This window comes from Rhinatrema bivittatum, chromosome 14, assembly GCF_901001135.1.
Source record: "Rhinatrema bivittatum chromosome 14, aRhiBiv1.1, whole genome shotgun sequence".
Taxonomy (NCBI): Eukaryota; Metazoa; Chordata; class Amphibia; order Gymnophiona; family Rhinatrematidae; genus Rhinatrema; species Rhinatrema bivittatum.
In genome coordinates, this window is record NC_042628.1 from 14,164,656 (window position 1) to 14,185,788 (window position 21,133).

The 21,133-nt window shown below is 45.5% G+C and overlaps 1 protein-coding gene across 1 annotated transcript; it reads right to left on the reverse strand.

Annotated features, from left to right (window-relative positions):
• Window positions 1-1,930: 1,930 nt before the first annotated feature.
• On the reverse strand, window positions 1,931-19,828 carry LOC115076100 (cytochrome P450 2K1). Its single transcript, XM_029577216.1, has 9 exons — window positions 19,628-19,828; window positions 17,065-17,227; window positions 14,639-14,788; window positions 12,841-13,001; window positions 10,914-11,087; window positions 7,515-7,656; window positions 5,273-5,460; window positions 3,978-4,119; window positions 1,931-2,165 (listed from the first exon to the last, which is right to left on the reverse strand). The coding sequence occupies exons 1-9, from the start codon at window positions 19,826-19,828 to the stop codon at window positions 1,978-1,980; spliced, it is 1,509 nt and encodes a 502-aa protein (XP_029433076.1). The 3' UTR covers window positions 1,931-1,977.
• Window positions 19,829-21,133: the final 1,305 nt, after the last annotated feature.

Below are 21,133 nucleotides of genomic sequence, written 5' to 3' on the forward strand. Positions count from 1 at the left end.
GCCCTAAAGGACCGAGGGTAGGGTCCCCTGCTCTGAAGCCTGAAACCACCAATTCTGAGTGCAGCTGTTTTCACTTTACCAAATGTCTGCTTGGGCTCCGACCATTTAAGTCAACAGACATTTTCAAGCAATTAAAGAGCCTATTTGTGAATTCTGGAGGGTAACTACGAGCCTCCGATGCAATGGGATGCCTGAGGTAGGAGGGAATAAAAAGATTGTAAGCCCTCTGGGGATAGGGAAATACCTACAGTACCTGAATGTAAACTGGTGTGATATCTCAGATACAATGTTGGTATATAAAAATAATAATTAATAAATAATTAATTAAGGGGAAAGGTAGCTTAATAAAGAGGCTGATGTCCCAAACTGTGCTGCTGCTGATGATGGAGTAAATGTGCATTATGTCGATTATGCACACTATCTGTGCTTTTAACAAGTTATTTAGCTATTGTGAATGTTGGGGCAAAATCTATGCAAACTGGGTAACGAGCTGCATAATTATGCAAACTAGCTCATTACCCGTGAATACCTAGTGAAATAACGTGATAAAATGTGCAAGTGTTTGTGCACTTGAGTACACCGTGGTGAGATCTAGTTTAGGGCGTTTGTGTTAATCGTAACATTAATGCACTAACTTTAATGTGAGAGATGTTCCTTCCAAAAGGATCTGGGCAACGCCCTTGCTGCAGCCTGCCACTAGCATGGGTCATTAACAGGTAACAGGAGCCAATTAGCACCTGTTAATGACCCATCTTATGGCACTTTAGGACACTGGCCTAAAAGACCATAAGAAGTGCATAAGAGCGGGGAATGTCATAGGGAAGTTGCTCAGGAGTGCCTTGGTCTAGGCTCTATGTCTTGCTACAGCACTGTGAACCTTAACTCTACATGTTCTTATCCTCTGAAGGGCTGACTTTATTTGGAAGCCACAAGGAGTGTTTTTCTCATACCGTTTCATGTGGCTTTGGAAGCTAACTCCAGATCAGCCTTTACCCATCCTAAAATGAGGTTAAAACTTGTTTGAAGCCTCTCTAGAAGGTGTTGTGAAGTGTGTCCGATGCAGATGGTACCATGATCTTCATGGTTGTGCGTGTTGTCCTCTGTTTCGCACACAAGGGCATAGGTGCTGTCCAACCACATGTGCTGCTGTCTGTGGTGTGTACCCTGTGGTAATTCACATGAGTTTGAGTTCTGGGTATGAAACAACTAAGGTGTGAATAGTACATTTGCACATTTACCATGGCTACAATCGTGTGGTGGTTGACAGTAGCATTAATTTTAGTGCCCTTTTACCAAGCAGTAATAGTGAAGGCAGCCTTTGCCAGGGGTGCAGCTTAACTTGAGTGGAGGAAACCTCTGACGGGTGGTAAAGTCACGTGGCATGTGTCAAAGTTTTAGTAGAAGAGGGGAGATGCTTGTTGCCGCAAGTCACAGGTGCTGAGCAGAGGTGCTAGAGCTTTTGCACCATCAAACGCTCCCTAAGCTTAAAATGAAAACGAGCACAAAAGAAGAGTAACACAGAATGTATTTAGTGATACAACGTAAGTTTGATTAGCTGTAAACATTTAAAAGCCTAAGTTCCAGGATTTGGGGCTTTTTGGATACAAAGTTTGGTAGCGTTATCCTTGCTGCAACCTTAAAAAAAAACCACAACAAAGTACATGTCCTACATTCCAGCTTGAAGGGACGTTGCCTGCAGTTTGCATGCTGGCTTTTCCTTCTGTATCCTGAGTGTTGGTAACAGACAGTAACCTCCCATCCCCATCCTATAACTGCTAAGATGCCTAATCACTACAGCTTTGAAAATGCAGTTAAGCCTCCTTCCCTTACGGGCGCTACTCTTAAGGCCTTGTTCAAGAAATATTTCCCTCCCCCCCCCCCCCCCCCCCCCAACACCAAATAAGGAAAAGTCCTTTTTGAGGCAGGGGCGTCACTTTAATTCGGGCCAGCGGTCGCAGCCTGTGGCCAGCATTCCTTTCAGGCCCGGGCGACGGCGCAGACGGAGTGAGGCATGGGGCTCAAGAGGAAGCCAACGTCGGCGGTAAGATCCAAATCCGACTCCGTGACCCCTGAAGGGGGTTGAAAAGTAAATCTTTGCAGTAAGCCTGTGAAAAACAAAAAGAGCTCCATTTTGGCCAGACTTTCCCCCACGCAAATTCTTCTTCCTGTGGACGTGAACAAACAGAGTTCAGCACGGGTTTCGCCAGGAATGAGCGCGCAGTGCGTGGGGCGTTTTTTGATTCTTTGCAACCAGCATTCGCTTAAAGACTATGGGGGACCGGCGCATCTGTTGCAGAGGTAAGAGTTAGAGAAGACGACCAAGTGGTGAATCAGCAGGAAGGGCATCAGCTGCCATCCCTAGCGGCATTGCTGGCGGCTCGGGTGACTGGGGACGTTCAGCCCATAACGCCACACACACACACACAAACAGCGAGTTTAATGCACAACGGTAATTTGTGCCGGAATACGTGAGCAGAGCTGCAGTTCCAGGAGGCAGATTTCAGGCCAGTGCTGGATTTGGTTTACAGGCCCATTCTGATGCATTATGGGACTTGCAGCGCGGAGTTCGGCATCGGGGACCACAAATGCCAGCAAGCTTTGGGGTGTAATTTCAAAATCAGGGCTGGCTAAAAAGCCTCCCCCCCAGAATTTGGGTAAGCAGGCAGCTCTGCATCAGGGACGAGCAGCAAATGCCGCTTGGCAGCAGTCACTCACAAATGTTTGGTAATCCACAAACCTTTTTTTCTTTAAATGTGACAGAAGCTTGTGCTTTTCTAGGCGTTGGGAACTTAGGGGTAGATTTTAAAAGGTGCGCACGCGCACATGTACACCCGATTTTATAACATGTGCATGTGCCAAGCCGTGCTGCCTTCCCCCGTTCCCTAGCCCCATCCCACCTTTCCTTCCCCTACCTCCACCGCCCTTTCCCTCCTACCTTTTCCTTTGCTTTTTTTATGATCTCCGAACTTACTTCAGCCACTGTGCTGGGAGCCTGACCCCGCCCCTTTTTTTGCCAGCCCTGGGACTTGCACGCGTCCCTGGGGTTTATGCGTGTCGCCGGGCCTTTTAAAAATCCGGCCCTTAGTGACAGAGCAGCACCGTCTGCTTCACTTTTGTTTTCCTCTGGTCAGTAGCTGCCCAGGCGACATCTACGTCACTCAGCCCCCTTGCTTCACTCAAACTCAATGCTTCACAGGAGCAATCTGCAATGTGATGATCCAGCAGCAGCAGCAGCAGCTCCCTAGCGGCTCCTGTACATAATTTATCTGCTTGTGTAACCGGAAGCATCCCCTCAGGTTCGTGAGACCCAGCCTAGCCCACTCTGCCATTCCACGGAAATGCTGCTGAATGTGATTGCAAGAATCTTGGCTTGGCCTTTCTAATTATTCCCCTTCAAGTAATTTTGAAAGTGAACACCCAGTGGGATATCTTGTAGGAACGTGTTCATCAGAAAATATTACTGAATTGTTCTTATGCTTTTGACGGCTTTGAACATATGTATATTGTGCCAGAATCAATACCGAAAGCCATGTGAGATGAGCCTGAAGGACCTACATATGAATACCCTGGAGGAGAGGAGAGCCAGACTTTTAAATGCCTGAAAACTGTTAATGATGCACCTGAATCAAACCTATTCTGATGGAAAAGAAATTGCAGAACTAGGGCTCATGAGATGAAACTCCAAGTGTAGATTTGAGAACAATGTTGAGAAATATTTCTTCATGGACAGACCAGTGGATGCATTGCATGCTCTCCCGGAAGATAGGATGAATTCAAAAGGGTGGGAGATAAACACAGCTAGAGGATGGAGGTGAAGAAACGAGTAACCTGTGGTAACACTTGAGGTAACATTTCTGCAAGGGGGTAACCTGCATGGAGTGGCTGTTACAACCCTAAAGAACTTGCTGAGCAGGCAGGATGGCCCATTTGGGTCTTTATCTGCCATCGTTTACTATGTTAATACAAAATGTAGTTACCTGCAGCAAAAGGTATAAATGCATCCTTCCTCAAAAATTTTCCATTAGCATCAAGAAAGTGAGAAGGGTTGAACTCATATGGAGTTTCCCACTGGGATTTGTCATATAGTACTGAGGTCAGAAGAGGCACCACTTCGATTCCCTATAGAAACAAAAGATGGACGGTGCTGTAGTGCAAGTGTGATGTACCTTTATAATTATGCATTTCTCTTTCGTTCTCTCATTAGAGACAGTCCCTTTTGCACAAACATGGTTTGAAAAATGTTAATAGAAGCATTTTAGAAGTTATTATTGTGTAGGTGGATGTTGCACAGTAATATCTTCTACAATCAGTTAAAAATGTATATATTTTTTTAAAGTCTGGTACATCAACTAGTGCATGTCAGGGGCGTGACCTAACTGTTGATCACAGGCACTTTAGCCCTGGTTTGAAGGATTTCCCATTAGCCTTTCTATTTCCCTCTAGCACTGATAGGACAGTGCTGGACAGAGACAGGAAGCTGACACATAACACTTCGAGATGGGGGCCCATGGAGGCACAGCTGATAGCTGACTGACCTAGAGGGAGGGTTTAGCTGTTGTGAATCAGCCTTTTAAAATGGTTTCCAACCAGCAGATATTTAGAAAGGGGCATTTCTTCATGAAGTGACAAAACTACGCAAAGGCAGAAGCTGGCAGCCATCGCTCATGATGGTAAGAATCTTCATTGGGGTTGCGGAGTAGTTGTTACTATGATAAATCAATAATCACATATGCAGCATTTATCTTTTTTTACATTCCACAAACTCTGTGATGGGTTTTATGTTAATTTAATTTGCATTTCCAGATTGCCTTCCTTGCACTAAAGTACAAGCCAAAGTGGTTTACAAAGAGGAAAACAGTACAATGAACAATCTTCAATTCATCATTAATCATCAGTAAAGTAAACTAATACAAAACAGTAAATACGTCGCTATATCAAACTGGAACCAACTTAAACCGAACCTACTGTCACTAAGGGAGGCTAAGTAAAAAACCTGCTAACAAAATATCATGTAATACTAGAATAGCCACCTAACCACATCCTAATACCCTGAGCACACGAAGCTCCCCTCGGAGTTGCTGCCTCCGCAGCATCGTCGGCCCTGGCTGACCCAGGGTAGCTGGCATAGGACTGCTGTTCCCAGTACTTGGCCTTTAGATTAGAATCTACCCAGAAGCCTTTAACTTCAGGGCCTGAAGTTGCTAGATAATAAAAACCAATTCTGAGTATACATCAGGCAGTCAAGTTTTTCTCAAACGAAACAATGCCCTACCTTTGGGATACAGTAACCTCTGAAGTGCACCTCGGTGGAGGTTGCCCGTGATACGCTCATTGGAATAATGTTGGCGAACCTTTGTACTTCATGCACCACTGCATCAGTGTAGGGCATATTTCTCCGATCCTCCACTTTGGGTACCTGCCCTGGTTTAATAACAGTGTCAATTTCTTTCTGAGCCCGTTCTTTGGAGGGGGGGGGGGGGGAGAGAAAGTGAAATAGGACCATATATTAGTTTAGTTTCTTATTTAATCACCTTTATAAATATAAAATGAAATTGCTGTATAAAATAATATTCATAGTACTAATCATACCCTATAGTAATAGAAAAGCATGACAAATAGATAATACTCACATCATTATCACATGTTTTAAAGCTGTCAGGAGAAAATGATCCTATAGCACTGGGACACTGCAAAGTGTTTATTTCTCAAGTCACTACAAAGTCTTTCAGGTGTGTGTCTGGCACAGGTACCTCATGAGTGATTAGACTAGATGCCGAGAAACCCCAGGAAGTGTCCAAGCACAGTACAAACCTGTAGGGTCTCGATGCTGTTACAAGAGACCTTGCTTTAATTCATTTCTCCTGATTTCATGTGATGAGTAGTGTATGAAGCTGTTGGTCAAAAATCTTAATCCCTCCTAAGCAAGCCCTTCATCCTCTCTGTGCTCAAACATAGGGGAAGCTCTTTTGGACTGAGGCCCAGGAAGCCCACATTCAGCCACTGAGTGGCTGGGCTGGTTAACTGGATAAACTTACTTAGCTGCACTGCTAAATATATCTGGCTATCTTAGAATTAGCCAGATAAGTTTACCCAGTTACCTTTAGTACAGGTGTATGGGCTGACCAGAGTTAGCTGGGTAAGCGCAATCAGAACCAGCCTCTATTGGGCCATCTCACCCTGAGCCTTTATTAGCAGCTCTCCAGGGCCAGGCAGGTCAGTGACCTCTGACTCCCATTTTATTTTAGGCTGGAAAATATGCTATCAGCAGGAACTCAAACCTACCGACTTCAGAGCTTGCAGACCCTTTCTCTCTAGCTCTGCATTTTATTCACTTCGCTGGAATCTTTCCTGTTGCTTCTGGAATACATTCATGATTCTTTGATGTCCTGGTTTGGAAGCTACAGAGTCAAACTCACAACTTAAAAACCACAGTGCGTAGGAGTCTGCTGAAACTGATGTTTTTCCTTTGCTCCACAAAAAATACTTTGTTCAAAAGAAAAAAAGGAATTTCTGATGATATATTTCCATTGGGCAGTGCATACCATTCCCTCCATAGCCCTTAGAGTCATAAAACTCAGGCGTCGTAAATTATCTGATACATCCAGAAGTCCTCATCAGGTTTAACGTGCCACAAAATCACTAGGTGAGAGCACAAGGGCGTTGGAAGGGGTGTGAATGTGCTGGCGGGATCACTGCTTCCAAATTATCAAGCCTCGCATCAATTGATAAGCACCTCCAGGTTGTGCACATTTTGAATTTAATGGAAGGAAGCAGAAGTCCTAGTGGATTTATTTTATTTTATATTTCCTTATTTGTTTTGCTATTTATTTTCCACTTCCTGCTCTTGAGGGGCATTCAGCTCAGCTGGAAGCAGCTCAGTTCCTCTCCCAGGTCAAACAGCAGTGGTTGGAGCTTCCCCAGGCCACCTCTCCAGGTGCTAAGGACACTGCCTTTGCAGCATCTCCAGCCCTGGCTGACCCAGGGGGAACAGAGACCAGATGCCCAGTAAATTGGACCCAGGTCCTTTTGTATTATGGAAGTCAGCACCTGCCACTAAGTCACTGAGCCGGCCTGACTCTAATGCATTTGGTACCCTAGGAAACACAATATTGGGAAAAGTAACCATAAAAGTCCTAAGAACTACCCCAAACCACCACCTGGAAGCAGATATGCACCCACCCAGTAATGATAGAGTTCAATCTCAGCAGAACCTGTTCAACCACAACGGTATTTTTATTGCAATCACAAAAGATTCTGATGGTTTTTTTTTTATTATTTTGTTTTCCATAGCAAATCTGATTAAAAAAAATAAATAAATAAAAAATAAATATATATATATATATATATATATATGGTTTAGAGTCTCACCCGCTGATCCAAGATTTGGCAGTCAGCAAGCTATTGGACCATTTAATATGCCATCTGGTTGGCTGCCTGCATTTGCAGAAGCCTGACCCCCCCCCCCCCCCCCCCCCCGTTCCTTATTTAATGCTAAAGACGAGAGCAGGCCTTACTTTGAATCTCTGGATACTTCATCATCAGGAGGAGACCCCACCGGAGAGTCGTAGAAGTCGTTTCTGTGCCGGCTGCAAAAAGGTCTAATGTTGAATACAGAAGGTTTTCATTGTGAAAGTAAGTATCTGAGTTTTTAGACTCCTTTAAGACAAAAAAAAAAACAAAACATAATGGGTTAAAATGTAGTTATTAGGAAAAGTAAGCAAGGGTACCACGTGCCACATTTATTGCTAGAAAAAAAAATCAAAACTGTTTCCTGCCCATTGTGAACAGATAGCATCCCCAGTCAAATGAGGTAATTAACTGGCTCCTTCTACCAATCAGCAGACTCCAGTATGCAATGGAATGACTTTTAGCTCGGGACGTTCATTCTTGTGTGTGTGCTTTGGTCTTAGATACTAGAATAAGAGGCTCCTAAATTTGCCCCTTACTAGAGTGCATCAGGTTTCACTAGACCCCTGCATGTTGAGTGACGTCGGAGTGGGAGTGGGAGGTGTCAGCAGATGAAGGAGTGCAGGGTTCTTCAGGGTCTCCTCCAAGGGCAGAAGTCCTGGCGTGGGGATGTCTCTCTCAACAGCGAGGTGCTGAAGGAGGTGGCTAGGATCCAAGGTCGGGGTGCCCAGGCCTCCGGGATTAGTCCAAGGAGGACTCCGAGGTTTCCTGGATATCCGTGTACCGTATGAAGGATTCCTTCGTATGGGGAGAGTGGATTCCTGAGATTGTTGGTGGAGACATGGACGTCGTCTCATGGAAGACAAGGCTAGGTCTCTGCTCTTCACCTGTCCAGGAAGAGTGCTTCTAAGTTGGAAAAAGCGGAGTCCCCTGAAGACGGCCAGAGTCTGAATCTGTTTCAGCAGCTCCAGAGTTCCCGACTTACCCAGAAGATTGTTTCAGTTGGATATTGAGACAAGAATGTGGCTTTAAAGAAGAGACTCTTGGGGATCGTAGTGCGTAATACACTTAGGACTCTGCCAGCAGGGAGCAGAGCAGGGATAAGGTGCAGTTATCTTGCCAGGGCAGCAGAAAGCACTGCAAGTAGGAAAACTGAAATGCTACGCTCAGAAGCCTGTTGGAGCCTGGTGAGGCCAATTACGATGTGGTTTGAGCAAAGAGAAAAAAAGGCCTTGATAAAATGGGAAAGGAGCAGCTGAGGATCAGAGGGTCAAGGAGCGTGCAAGGGGCAGGAATCTGCCAGTGAGGCAGATAGCCAGAAAAGCAAGGGCTGGTTGGAAGGAGAGTGTAGTAAACCTGGAGCTATCACTGCAGGCGGGATTATCCTAGCAAGAAGCCTGGGGAGCCTACGGCTTGAGATCTGTCTTGGAGTGTGGCAGGCTACAGCCCTGAAGGAAGCTACAAGCTATTACACAGAGGTTTATACCTGCCTCTACATACCGTAAGTGTCTGCAGCATATGTATGAACCACTACCGTCTGAAGGAAGGTGTTCGTTTAGCAACAGACCCAGAAAAGGAATCAAGGATGCTGTTTCTGCAGGTTTGCCTGTTTGGTTAATTTTTGGGGCTATTTGGCAGCAGTTCGGGATAGGACATGAGTAATTAAAAGCCATGAATACTGGAGACTGGCCTGATGGTGAGAACAGACTGGATAGCTGATCGGAATCTGCACTAGCTCTGACTGGGTAGCCAAGTTACTTGCTCTTCCGTTTATTCTCCGGAATTGAATAATAATAATGCATTCCTCCTCCACTTCCTCCTCCCTTTCTCTTTTGGAAGCAGCCGACCAGATCAAACTTCTAAAATTAGTGGCAAGATCCACCAGCCCACACAGAGCTGCACGTTTTTCTGAAGGGTTCTTGTAAAAGTATATCCTGTGTGAAAGTAAAGGTGATTAAAACTATTTAACCAGTTTAAATGCTAACCGTAAGCCTAGCACAGTGCTGATAATTACTGATTCTAGGTTTTTAATCGCTATGAAAACCAAAACCACCCATGCAAGCTACCTTTCTGTCCAAGACGTTGCCACTGTGGTGTCTGTACAGCTCGGATAAACTGATGATACTGGTCTCGTGCTGTGGTGCGGATCCTAATGCAGGAGGTTAGCATGGGGTAGGCACTTTGTCCCCACAAGCAGCTCCCTAGAGGATTTTCCCCTTAGGTAGAATGCTCAAGAGTTTTAAAATTATATCCCCGTGCCTACTTCACCAGGCCTGCTCCCAGCACTGCCCCTTCTGACGGTGCCTTCCTGGCAACCGAAGGTAAATGTCCGCTGGCTTTTCCCTGGCTTTCCTATGCCTTCTCTGCTGCTTCCTGGCCTCTGCCTTTTAGGCTCTCTGATTCAAGTCCCCTCCCTCTCCACTGGTACCTCCTATGGCCTGAAGGGTTGCTTCATCCAGATGTTCTTGGTGGAAGGGTCCGAGTAGGCTATGGGCAAGAATGTTCTGATTCTGAAGGACTCTCCTGGATGATGCCCCTGGGAATAGGGCCATGTGAAAAACTGGGTGAAGCCCAGTGTGCCTCTGTGGCTCCCTTCCTTATATACTGCGGAACCAGGGAGTATATATCCCCCAGCAATGCCCCTTATATACTGTCACCAGTCAGAGGATGCCCTGGGTGGAGCCAGAGGGATCTTCCAAGGGTGTCTCTAGCTACCCAGCAGTTAGGGGGTAAATATCCCCCAGCAATGCCCCTTATATACTATCACCAGTCAGAGGACGCCCTGTGTGGAACCAGTGGGATCTTCCAAGGGGGTCTATAGCTACCCAGCAGTCAGGGGGTAAATATCCCCCAGCAATGCCCCTTATAAACTATCACCAGTCAGAGGACGCCCTGTGCGGAGCCAGGGGGATCTTCCAAGGGTGTCTCTAGCTACCCAGCAGTTAGGGGGTAAATATCCCCCAGCAATACCCCTTATATACTATCACCAGTCAGAGGACGCCCTGTGCGGAGCCAGGGGGATCTTCCAAGGGTGTCTCTAGCTACCCAGAAGTCAGGGGGTAAATATCCCCCAGCAATGCCCCTTATAAACTATCACCAGTCAGAGGACGCCCTGTGCGGAGCCAGGGGGATCTTCCAAGGGTGTCTATAGCTACCCAGCAGTTAGGGGGTAAATATCCCCCAGCAATGCCCCTTATAAACTATCACCAGTCAGAGGATGCCCTGTGTGGAGCCAGGGGGATCTTCCAAGGGTGTCTATAGCTACCCAGCAGTCAGGGGGTAAATATCCCCTAGCAATGCTCCTGCTGCAGTGGCTCTTCTGCAGCCCTGTTGATCCGGACACATTGTGGGGGGGGGGGGGGGGGGGGGGTGTTTAATTTTCAAAATAATTGTTTCTGCGATTACCCTCACCCCCACCCCCCATATCTTGTTCACTACAAAATGCAGGTCAACATCACCTGAAGAGAATGAGCAAATGAATGCAGAAAGCACTTCCGAATGCATACCTGCTCCTGTTTCAGCAGGTAGGCGTCGATGAAGCCGGTTATATTATTGGCACTGAATTCCTTCCTGTGCTCCTTGAAGAAGCCCTGCAGGAAGACATTTTGCTGTTCCACATTCTTTAACACCTTCTTCTGAGCTCCAAAGAGGAATCCCAGATACGGGTAGAAGTTGTACAGCTATCGAACAAAACCAGAAAGCATTACGGTCGCAGGTAAGTATTTTACATTTGCTCAATTTACTGCAACATTTACGATGACTACAGAGGTTTTTGAGGGGGATTTTTCCCAATTTTTGAAGCACCCCTGGGAGGTGAAACTGCATGGCAGTCTCGTGACAAGCTGGCCCAATCGCTCTTCCCTCCGGCTGCCAGTCCTTGCATCACATTTCTTTCTTCCTTCTCATCTTTTTACCCCAGTACAAGGCTGAACGTTTCTGAAACATTATCCGTATTAAGATCCTCTGCAGACTGTTGATGAAAAAACTTTTTTTTTAATCCAAATTTTGGCGCATCCCATGGAGACAAAATCCCTCTACATTTCAAGTAAGGAAAGCTGATTAGATCCAAGGGGTCTGGACTCAGAGGACTATGCTCTGAATATTTCTCCATGATTACATCCCAGTGTCTGTGAACGTATTATCATAAGATGAGCAAAGAGCTCAGTGTTACTCCCATGCATCTAGGACTTAGAAAGGCATCTGATTCTCTGATATCTCGCAAAGCCCTGAAAACCTGGCTTTCTTACAGGCCGATACAGTACATTGCGCTCCAGTGGTCGCGCATTTGGACACGCGTTTTCGATGCACTAGCTTTACCCCTTATTCAGTATTTATTTACAGTTACATTGAGATTTGTTTTTTATAAATTGGGTTTTAATGGGGGAGGGGGTGATTTTTTATTATTTGCAATTGTAATTTGCTTTGGTGAAACCATGTCAGCTTTGTAAAGCAGAATAACAATGTTTAAATTGTAATTTTGCTGTACTTAGAGAATTCAGAATTGCAGATGCTTTAGATGCAGTGGAGTTAAACCCAGGATGGCGTCAGCTGAGCTCGATGGAGCATCGGTCTGAACCAGCATGGCACGGTCACAGCCTGGGTTGTGAATACCAGATGAAAGAGTTCACATGCATAGTGCTCCATCTGGAGAAGGTCAGGAATCACCTTAAAGAGAGAAATCTGTGCAAGAGGAAAACCAAAGCAAGCCAAAATCCCAGGAGAGAAACAGTGAATGAATACATTGGTGACCACATCACCATGTCTTTTAGGGTAGGAGGAAAAGCTATAATCTCACTATCCGAAGGTTAATGCCTCATGCTACGTATTTAAACTGTTTGTGTCTATTGCAAAGTAGTTATTTGTTTCGATAGTAACATGCTGGGTATTGATCATGGAGCAGTCGATGTTCCAAATGATCTCTGTGCATTAGATTAGGGGTCTGAAAATGGCCTTTCCTCAGCGCATGGCGTTCCTCGATCCTCCGAGGGCAGGTGTCGTGTTCAGGGCTGGGGGGGAGGAAAACCACGTTCACGTGTGGCCTTTTCCACTTGCTGCAGAAAACGTGGGTGCACGTGACCGAGCGTGACCTGTGCTCGTGGCAAAGATTCAAAGCAAAAGTCAGACTTGCACGTTTGTTTTGAGAATTCGTGCAAAGCTGCGGGTAAAAAGCACGCACGGTCTCTGTCCCTGTGCAGAGAGTTTCAAAACTGCTCTCTACAATGAACATAATCCTTTTTAGTTTGCTGTGAGTAATCCAAAAGTCAGAACACGTTATGCAATCTCTATTCTAATTGCTGATTCACCTTTGCGATAATTACTATGCAACTAATGAGCACATGGTAAAACTTATATTTTATCAAGAAGATTTATTTTGTTAGAAGGTGCACTGAATTTAGATTCGGGTATTACAGGGGGAAGTAAAATGAACCTTACCAGCACCAAAGGAGTTCCCAGCAGCTTGGCGTTTTCACTTAACAATGTCAACAGAGTTAAAAATGTGGGATCTTCATAGGCAAACCTTCCTCCAAATAAAATGGAGCAGATGACGTTGGACACAGCGCTGTTCACAATAACCTTTGTGTCAAATGGTTTACCTACATGGCAGACATTTAAAACAAATTTACAGCTTCATAAACCTAAGATGTCAAAATCCAAAATATAACTGTTCAAATAGCATTTCTTACAGCTAAGCTGTATTTTATGATGGATTATGTTGCAGGAGTCAGGTGTTGGGGAGTAGTTTTTAAAAAAAATGTTTATATTTTAATGCTATATGATGTCTTCTTTCATGTATTATGCTGTATTTTTTTTATTTGTATTTAGTTGTTTTAACATGCTTTGAGCATTTGTTGTGGAAAAGCACGAAATAAGCCCAGAGAAGATATACCTTGATCAGACCCCCTTAAATGTGCGGAAAAGATAGATAGGCCCTTAATGAATTACTGGGGCAAAGAAACGGGTAATGTTTGGTAGCATTTCAATTATTTCAAAGAATGTTGTGTAGGTGACAGAGGAAGGGGAATACCAGGATGTTTTCATGATGGAACCAGGATCGATGCTTTTATCCAGCATTTGTAATGTGGAAAACACACTCAAGTCCCAGCGAGGGAGAAACACTTTACAGGGGACAATCACCTCTCACTATTGGGAGTGATCAACAAGGAATACATCTCCCCTTTACCACCTCTCCAGGAGACCCAGACTAGCCATGGTCGGAGACAGGATATTGGTCTCAATGGACCTATGATCTGAGCAGCATGGTGCATCTTATATTCTTAGAATTCCTATTTCTTAACTGTATCAGCAGATTCAACAAAAACTGAAGTGTTGTGTCCTGAATCCATTCTGGATCATATGGTTCTTGAGTTCCTGTGTCGGGGTCCATGAAATATCCACCCGATATGAACATACATGTCACGTCCACCTGAATGGGCTGATTTGTGGCTAGAACTGTTATGATAACCAGTTACATTGTTTCTGAGCACATCCAGTAACTGTAACTATTTAAAAATGTAACATATGTCACAATGAAGTAATTGATAGCTTAGGAAAGGCTTAAAATGTTGTCATCATGTCTCTGAACATTCAGGGCTACTGCAAAGGTATTGCCCTCGGCAACCTATAGCCCAGTTCCAGACTACTTCAAGCACTACTAAGCATACCCATCGCTGTACTGATACACATAAGGGATGGTCCCTGCTCCATGGAGCTTACAGCCTAACCCATGAGCCTGCAGAGTCTGAAGACAGAATGACCGTACAGTCCTTGGTGGTTCAAGGAGTGGGAGCTGTGGAGAGAAGGCATTGGGAGGGCAGAAGAGAAGTTTGTGGGTGAGGGAGACAGAAATACAAAGAGGGTCCTTGCGGGGAGGGGGAGATGGAGGGTGTAGGGGGTGGATAGAGAGGTTGCCGGTGCTAAATTATGCATGAAAAACTGAACTGGCCACATCAGCGTGAGTGAGCTCCACTCCCATCGCTGCTGTGTTAGACAAGCGAGACCCAGACAAGAAGTGGAAAGGCCGAGAAGATCCTGAAGAACTGAGGACCAATGAGCACCAAACTGCTTTTAAAATGACTGGGAAGGAGAAGGGTCTGAAAGCGAGAAAGAAAGGGGGGACCCTGTAGGGAAAGCAGATTTAAGAGCCCCAGCACCAGGTTTCAGCTCTTCTCCTTGTATCGTGTGGATCATAAAATGTGCCTCAGCTGCCAGCAGAAACCAGAACAAAACTCACCCTGATGAGAGTCAAAATATTCAATGAGGGGCTGCAGCTCATCCAGGATCCTGGCCTCGATGGTTTTCTTTCCCATCCCAAAATCCCTGAGCGTGGATAGGGCAAATCTCCGGATGATTTTCCAGGACTCCCCGTGGCTAAAGGCTATGCCTAGAGACAGAGGTAGAAAGAGCAACAGCAGGCGTTCAACAGGACTGATAGCGCAGACATCAGGGGAAAAGCACAGGACTGCTTCTACAGCCAAGACCCAAAGAAAAGCCCTTTCGAGCAGCATTGTCCGATTGTAAATATTTTATTACCCTTAACATAATTATGGGGAGTAACCAGGGCGGAGCGACAGAGGCCTGGGGGAACCTGCACAGAGCGGCAGTTACTCCCCTAAACAGAGACACGGGGTAACCATGTTCCTCCTCCCAGCAGCCTGAGGTGCGCTACCAATTTCTCATCAAGAGACACTCGCCAGTTCTACTCACTGTGACGAGACGGGCCTTGTTTTCACAAAATCATTTAAGATTAAGTCTTAACATTAATTTAATTCAAAGTCCTAGTGTTGATATTTAGTCCCTCGATGTTTTCACATATTAAAAATCTCTCGCCTTGGTCGCACGCTCCATTTCATCTTCTCGCAGTCTTTTCCATGTACCTTCAGTCAAACTGGTGCGACTTGGTGAGGCTCGTGATGTCACTGGCTCCCTCCTCTGGAAAAGGCTTCCAGAGGATCTCAAGAATGCAACATCTCTTGGGAGTTTCAGGAAGCAGCTCAAAGCTTTTGATATTTAGCTGCTGCTTTTGTCAGGGCAGCTCTGTGTTTGACCTAGGGTCATTATAGGCTGGGCATGTGTCAATAATTGAGTTTATTTTCTCTTAAAGAAGGGCAGTATATATGTTTGGGCTTTGACACGTTTGCTGTATGTTGTTTTCCTTCTGCTGTCTGTATTTATATATGAATATTCCTTTGTAAACTGGAGAGATCTTTAGATCACCTGGGTTATAAATATGAAATATTAAAACAAAGGGCTCGGGGGCCTATGGGTTTGTTTAATATCTGAAAAATGTCTAAACAAGTTGTTGTTTTTATATTGTACAGAGTAGATTAGGTTGAAGGAAGGCCAGAGAGCCATTAAGCCCAGCCTATGTCCATGTTAATCTGCACTCCGGGCTCGCGTCTGGCACAGAAGAAATAATTTTCCTACACACTGGAAATTATTTAGTGGAGTGGAATTAATATATTCCAGGCCAGTGCTTCCCAAACGTGTCCTGGAGGACCCCCAGGCAGTCAGGTTATCCACAATGTATATGCATGAGATAACATTTGCAGGCTATGGAGGCAGTGCATGCAAATTCCCAGGCTAGGTTTGGGAACCTCTGTTCTAGGCTCTATTTTGAGACAGGAACATTGGCCTCAGCTTTATAGTTACGTGAACGTCAAGTGGTAAAGAGTTCTAATGCTGAAATGTCTTGTGCCACAGACAGGGCAGCTCCCTACGGGGGGAGAGGAAACCTTTGCAGTTTGAGCCTCCAGCTCAGTCGGAAGCAGCCTCCATTTTCTACGCCGCCGTGAGCCTGCATTCACAGCTACTGGGGGACTTTCCCACTGATTTCATATCCCCCTCTCAACTTAGTGCTTTGGACACTTTTGAAATAAGCTCCAGGCTAGGTGTCTGCTGAACGTAATCTTTAATTGACTGGAGAAAACATTCCAAGTCTAATTTGCATTTACTGCCCCCTTACTAGTCAGGGTACCCTAACATTATACACACGTAACTGGATTTTTCGAGGTCCATATTCAAATATAGTCCCGTTAGCAAAGTTAGCTGGATAAACTTATCGGCTGGCTTCGGAGGTATATTCAATAGTGAAACTGAATATAGCCGGCTATCTTAAAATTTGAGCTCACTACAGCCTTCTAACTTTAGGGCAGTTCTTTGGCCCAATCAGACTTAGCTGGCTAAGTCATCTTGCTAAATCTGAATATTGAAATTAGCCAGTTAAAGTAGCCGGCTAACTCAACTCCTCCTAGTTACACCCTCGAACGCCCCTAACGTTGCCAGCTAAATTCTGGCCAACTAACTTATTGGGTGGCGAGAGTTTAGCTGGATATGTGCCCAAATATGAATTTAGCTGCTAACGGCTGAGTTAGCCGGCTAAATGCTTTTGAATATGGACCTCATCATTCTCTGCATGTAGGAAAGATGCTTGGTAAAATCAGGCCCATCTGAAGCTGCTCCCTCTTATAAAATTATTATTATTATAAACTAAGAGCTATAGCTAAGGCAACAGGTCTTACTGGCAGCAGATTATAGGTGAAAGTTTGCAAGAGAAAATCAACAGCTCAGGAGAACAAACAGGCTTCAAAGACAGAGAGAGAGAGCCGAGTAAAGCTGACATCTGAGCACTTGGCACAAATTGGAGAACAGGTGCGTTACCGTTTCCTCTGGTCATTCGGTGAAAGATTGGGATATGTGCTCTTTCTCCAAAGTCGTCTGCATGATTGACGAGGGCATCCTTCACTGTCTCATACCCAGCTAGCACCACCATTTTCTTGGGTCCGAAATGCACGGTAAACACATCGCCATATTTCTCAGACAGCTTAAAGGTATAAAAAAAACAAACAACCCCAAAAATAACGAAGTTTATGACGGTGTCATTAATACAGGACTTGTCCTCATTCAACCTTCCTTCAAATGGATCAGAAATACATTCTTTTGCTTACTGGTGGGTTTTCCTAACTTATTTGTGGCTTTTGCGAATCTGTATACTGCGGTGGTAGCAGGGTTTAATTTGTGGGGGAATGGGCTCAGAGGGGCATTCCCCCCACTTCTTTTCAGACATAAGAGAGAGAGAACAGCAGGGGTGCTGGGCTCCAGCCCCTCCCCTCCAGGTAACCTTCAGGGCAGAGGGTGAGTCTGGAGGAGGCAGAGAGCAGCCACTCTGCTCCCTCATCCACTTCCTCCTGTTCTTCCTCCCTACCTCTTCGGGAGGGGGGGGGGGGTGATCCTGAAGCAAATATTGCAGAGCAAAGAAAAGGCACAGAAAGTTTGAAACGTGAGCAGGACTGCCAATCATTAAGGTTTCAGTCCTGGCTTGGATGATTGGCGCCACTGCTTACAAGTTTCAGACTTGTGTTAATTCAATCCCCTTGTGTGTCTTGTTTCCCAGGGCTTAATTTCTGGTAGCATGAACCAGAACCCTGTTCTGCCACATTTTCTCTAGGGTCTGAGGAAGTGGGGCAGAGCCGGGGGTGTAAATCATTTCTGGCTCTCTGCGAGAAAGGCGCAGGGCCGGTAGGGGCATGGATCATTTCTGGTCCCCCGGTCTGCAGAGGAAGCAGAGCAGAGAAGTAGGAGATGGGAGCAGTCACATGACCTTGATTTTTTTTTTTTGTGTGATTTGCCGGCACAAGTGAGGAGGCAATAAAGGAGAAAAGGCCAAGGTCGATGGGACAGAGGGTGGACTCCTGTCAACCCCAGTGCTGCTGCCACTACAGGTCTGTCCGCTTCCTGGTGCCTTATCATTCTGGCTTCCCAGCGCCCACTGCCTCTGCCACTGGTGACCATACTGGAGGTAAGGGGAGAACAGAGGGGATGTGACGGTGGAACGAGGAGCAAGGGACTGCGGGAGGGGGGATTTGTGGGGGGCAAAAGAATGAGTGATGGGATTGATGGAGCTGTGGGTAGCAGTGAGGGGATCAGCGGGACTGTGGGATGAGCAGAGTGGTAGGTTAGTCGTTGAGAGAGGCAACCAGGGGAGGGAGGGAGAGGAAGAGAGCAGAGAGTGAGTGAAGAGCGCAGGCAATGCTGCTCTGCATCGAAGAGGGAAACAGCAGGACGCTCTTGAATTCCCTGTTCCTCCTACTCCATCCAAGGAAGCTTGGAGCAGTTGGTGCAAGCCAGTCTGCCCTGTCCCACAAAGAAGAGGAGGCCTGTGCCTTAGTTGTCAAGGAGAGAGAAGAAGAGTTATTGGGGAGGGGGAATTAGTGACCATTAGGTTTGGGGGGAGGGTACTTGAGGATCACCAGGGATTGAGGAAGTGATTTGGGAGGCTCTAGGACCACTGGATAGGAACAGAGACTACAGGGAAACAAGGATCACGGGGGTAATCACAGGCGGTGGGGGCTGGGGATAGAGGACCAGGATCACCAGGGCAGAGATGAGGATGGTAGCAAAAAAGAGCCCCATCCTCTTTATCCATACCCCGCTGATCCTCCATCCTGACCCCCTCATTGAGCACTGGTGGGTGAAGAGTGGCTGGGGATGGAAGAGGAAGCATGTGAAGAGAGTGCTCTGGTCTGTATGTTTGGAGAAAGAGAGAGAGAGAGTTCACACCTAGCGCTGGCTCTAGTCCCCTTCGCCCCCGCTCCACTTCCTTTTGTCTACATATTAAGTCCTGGTTAGTGGTCATGAATTAAAATCCTTGCTAGGCTTCTGGAGACAAGTAGTGGATCTTTACTCAGAACATTTAATACCCATTGTAACAAAAACATGCCTGCAGCGGTAGATACAGAAACCTTTTTGGAAATCTGAAAGGTGCATCCCAAGCCACTCAGTATCACTTTCCATCTACTTAAAATGTTTCACACCATTTTTTGTTGCGGAGTATTCCAGAGAAAACCGGATTATGATGTACAGGAGCTTTTGAGACCGCATGCCCCTTGCAAGCTTAGACTGTGAGCCCCCTGCGAACAGAGAAATACCTACAATACCTGAAGGTGAAGTGCCTGAAAAGCAGAATATAAATCTAAATTTAAAAAAAGCATTTAGAGGAAGAGACCGAGTAACATCTGAAACAGGAACCTGTGTGGTCTTCAGAGTTCCTGTACAGCATCGTCTCTGAATAATTTGCATGATGGGTCAATAAATGTTACCACCGTCTGCGAGGAATTTAAATTAGCAACTCTGCAGAAACTTTCTGGACAGCTGCCCTCCCTGAAATGGATTTTGGAATGAGCCAATAATCGGAGCCAGATTACGCTTCCTTATTTCTAATTACCTCCATCAGAGACTGGTGGGGTTTCTTCAGGTCCACCACGTTCAGGTTCCCGATGATAGGGAGGGGAGACGGACCCGGGGGCATTCTGACCGCTGATTTCCTGGAGCCTTTCCAAAAGTAAAGGAAGGCTGCTAAACTTGTCACAAAACATAGCAACGAGTTTATACTCAAGTTTTGCAAGATGAAGTTTATGAGCGTCATGGTCCCTCCAGTGAGGATAAGAGTACAGATGCTGGGATTTGCAGGATTAGTGGTATTTATAAAGGCAGAGTTCCTCACCTCAGAACACCCCGATCATACCTGGAGGTGAATTGCACTGTTTCGTCACCACAGGCCTCTGCACCGCCAAGTATACAATCGGCAGCAGGTATTTTGTTGTGGGTAATTCCATCTGAGCCATCTGCCTTTTCCCCTACCTCGGTCCTTACCACGTTATTTACTCGGGAGATTAGTGTCGAATTAGTATGATCAAACTGTAGAAATTCAAAACTGGAGATGCAATTTCATACATATTTTCTCTGTACTCTGAATGGCCTGCAAATTTTAGAAATTGATTAAAAAAAAAAATCCCTACTATTCCACCTCATGCACTTTTGAGGGTCTTTAAGGTGGAAGTCGCTTGCTTATTTGATGCATTCGGTTTGCTACATGCTGTTTCTCGAGAAAGTGTTCATCCTCAGGATCTAGAGTAGGATTATATATTGTATTGCCTAAGTAAAACTTTAATTAGCTCTCTTTTCCATCCCCAATTTAATTCTAAAATACCATAGCTCACCAAAGAAAATACACCCTCCAATGATATTGGGCTATGCAACAGCTAACAAGATAGCAATAAAGGTTAAATTGGTCCAAAGAAACATATCGGTGAACTTTTAATTAGACAAAAATGAATGAACAAGTATTAAGAGAGATACCAGTCAAATATAGGAGGAGGAGGGCACCACTGCTGAGACATAACCCAAGTGGAGCAGTGCAGGAATACCATGTAAAATGGTTCTTAGCAGGCTGGCTTCGTGGAAGGCTTTGCACTGCAATGTGGAAGACCCAGGTTGAAGTCCGAGATCTGGATTTTGTTTCCTGGGCCTGCCAAGGTTCGGAGGTAGCATTCATAGCTTCTGATAGTTTCAGCCATTAATAATAATCAATTATTTTTATTATTATTTATGACTTGCGTTTATAATAAATGTTCAAGGTGAGGTACAGTCAATGAGCATAGTCAAGTAATAAACCATTGGTCATGGTCACTGATGACCCCTCCTGGCTAGACTTGGGGGGGGGGGGTGCTTGCATACTAGGCTCTGGAGGGAATCATGGTCTGCTGAATCTGGTCGCGGACCATCACTGCAATGCCTGGACTAGGGAAGTATATTAGATACGGACAGACGATGTGAAGAATCTTGGGGTACAGGAAGGTTTATGATGCAATTGCCCAAAAGGCTGGTTCAGATTGAGCTGGAAGCCCAAACAAGCCAAAAAAAATGGATATACCCTTGGATGGCCAGTGCC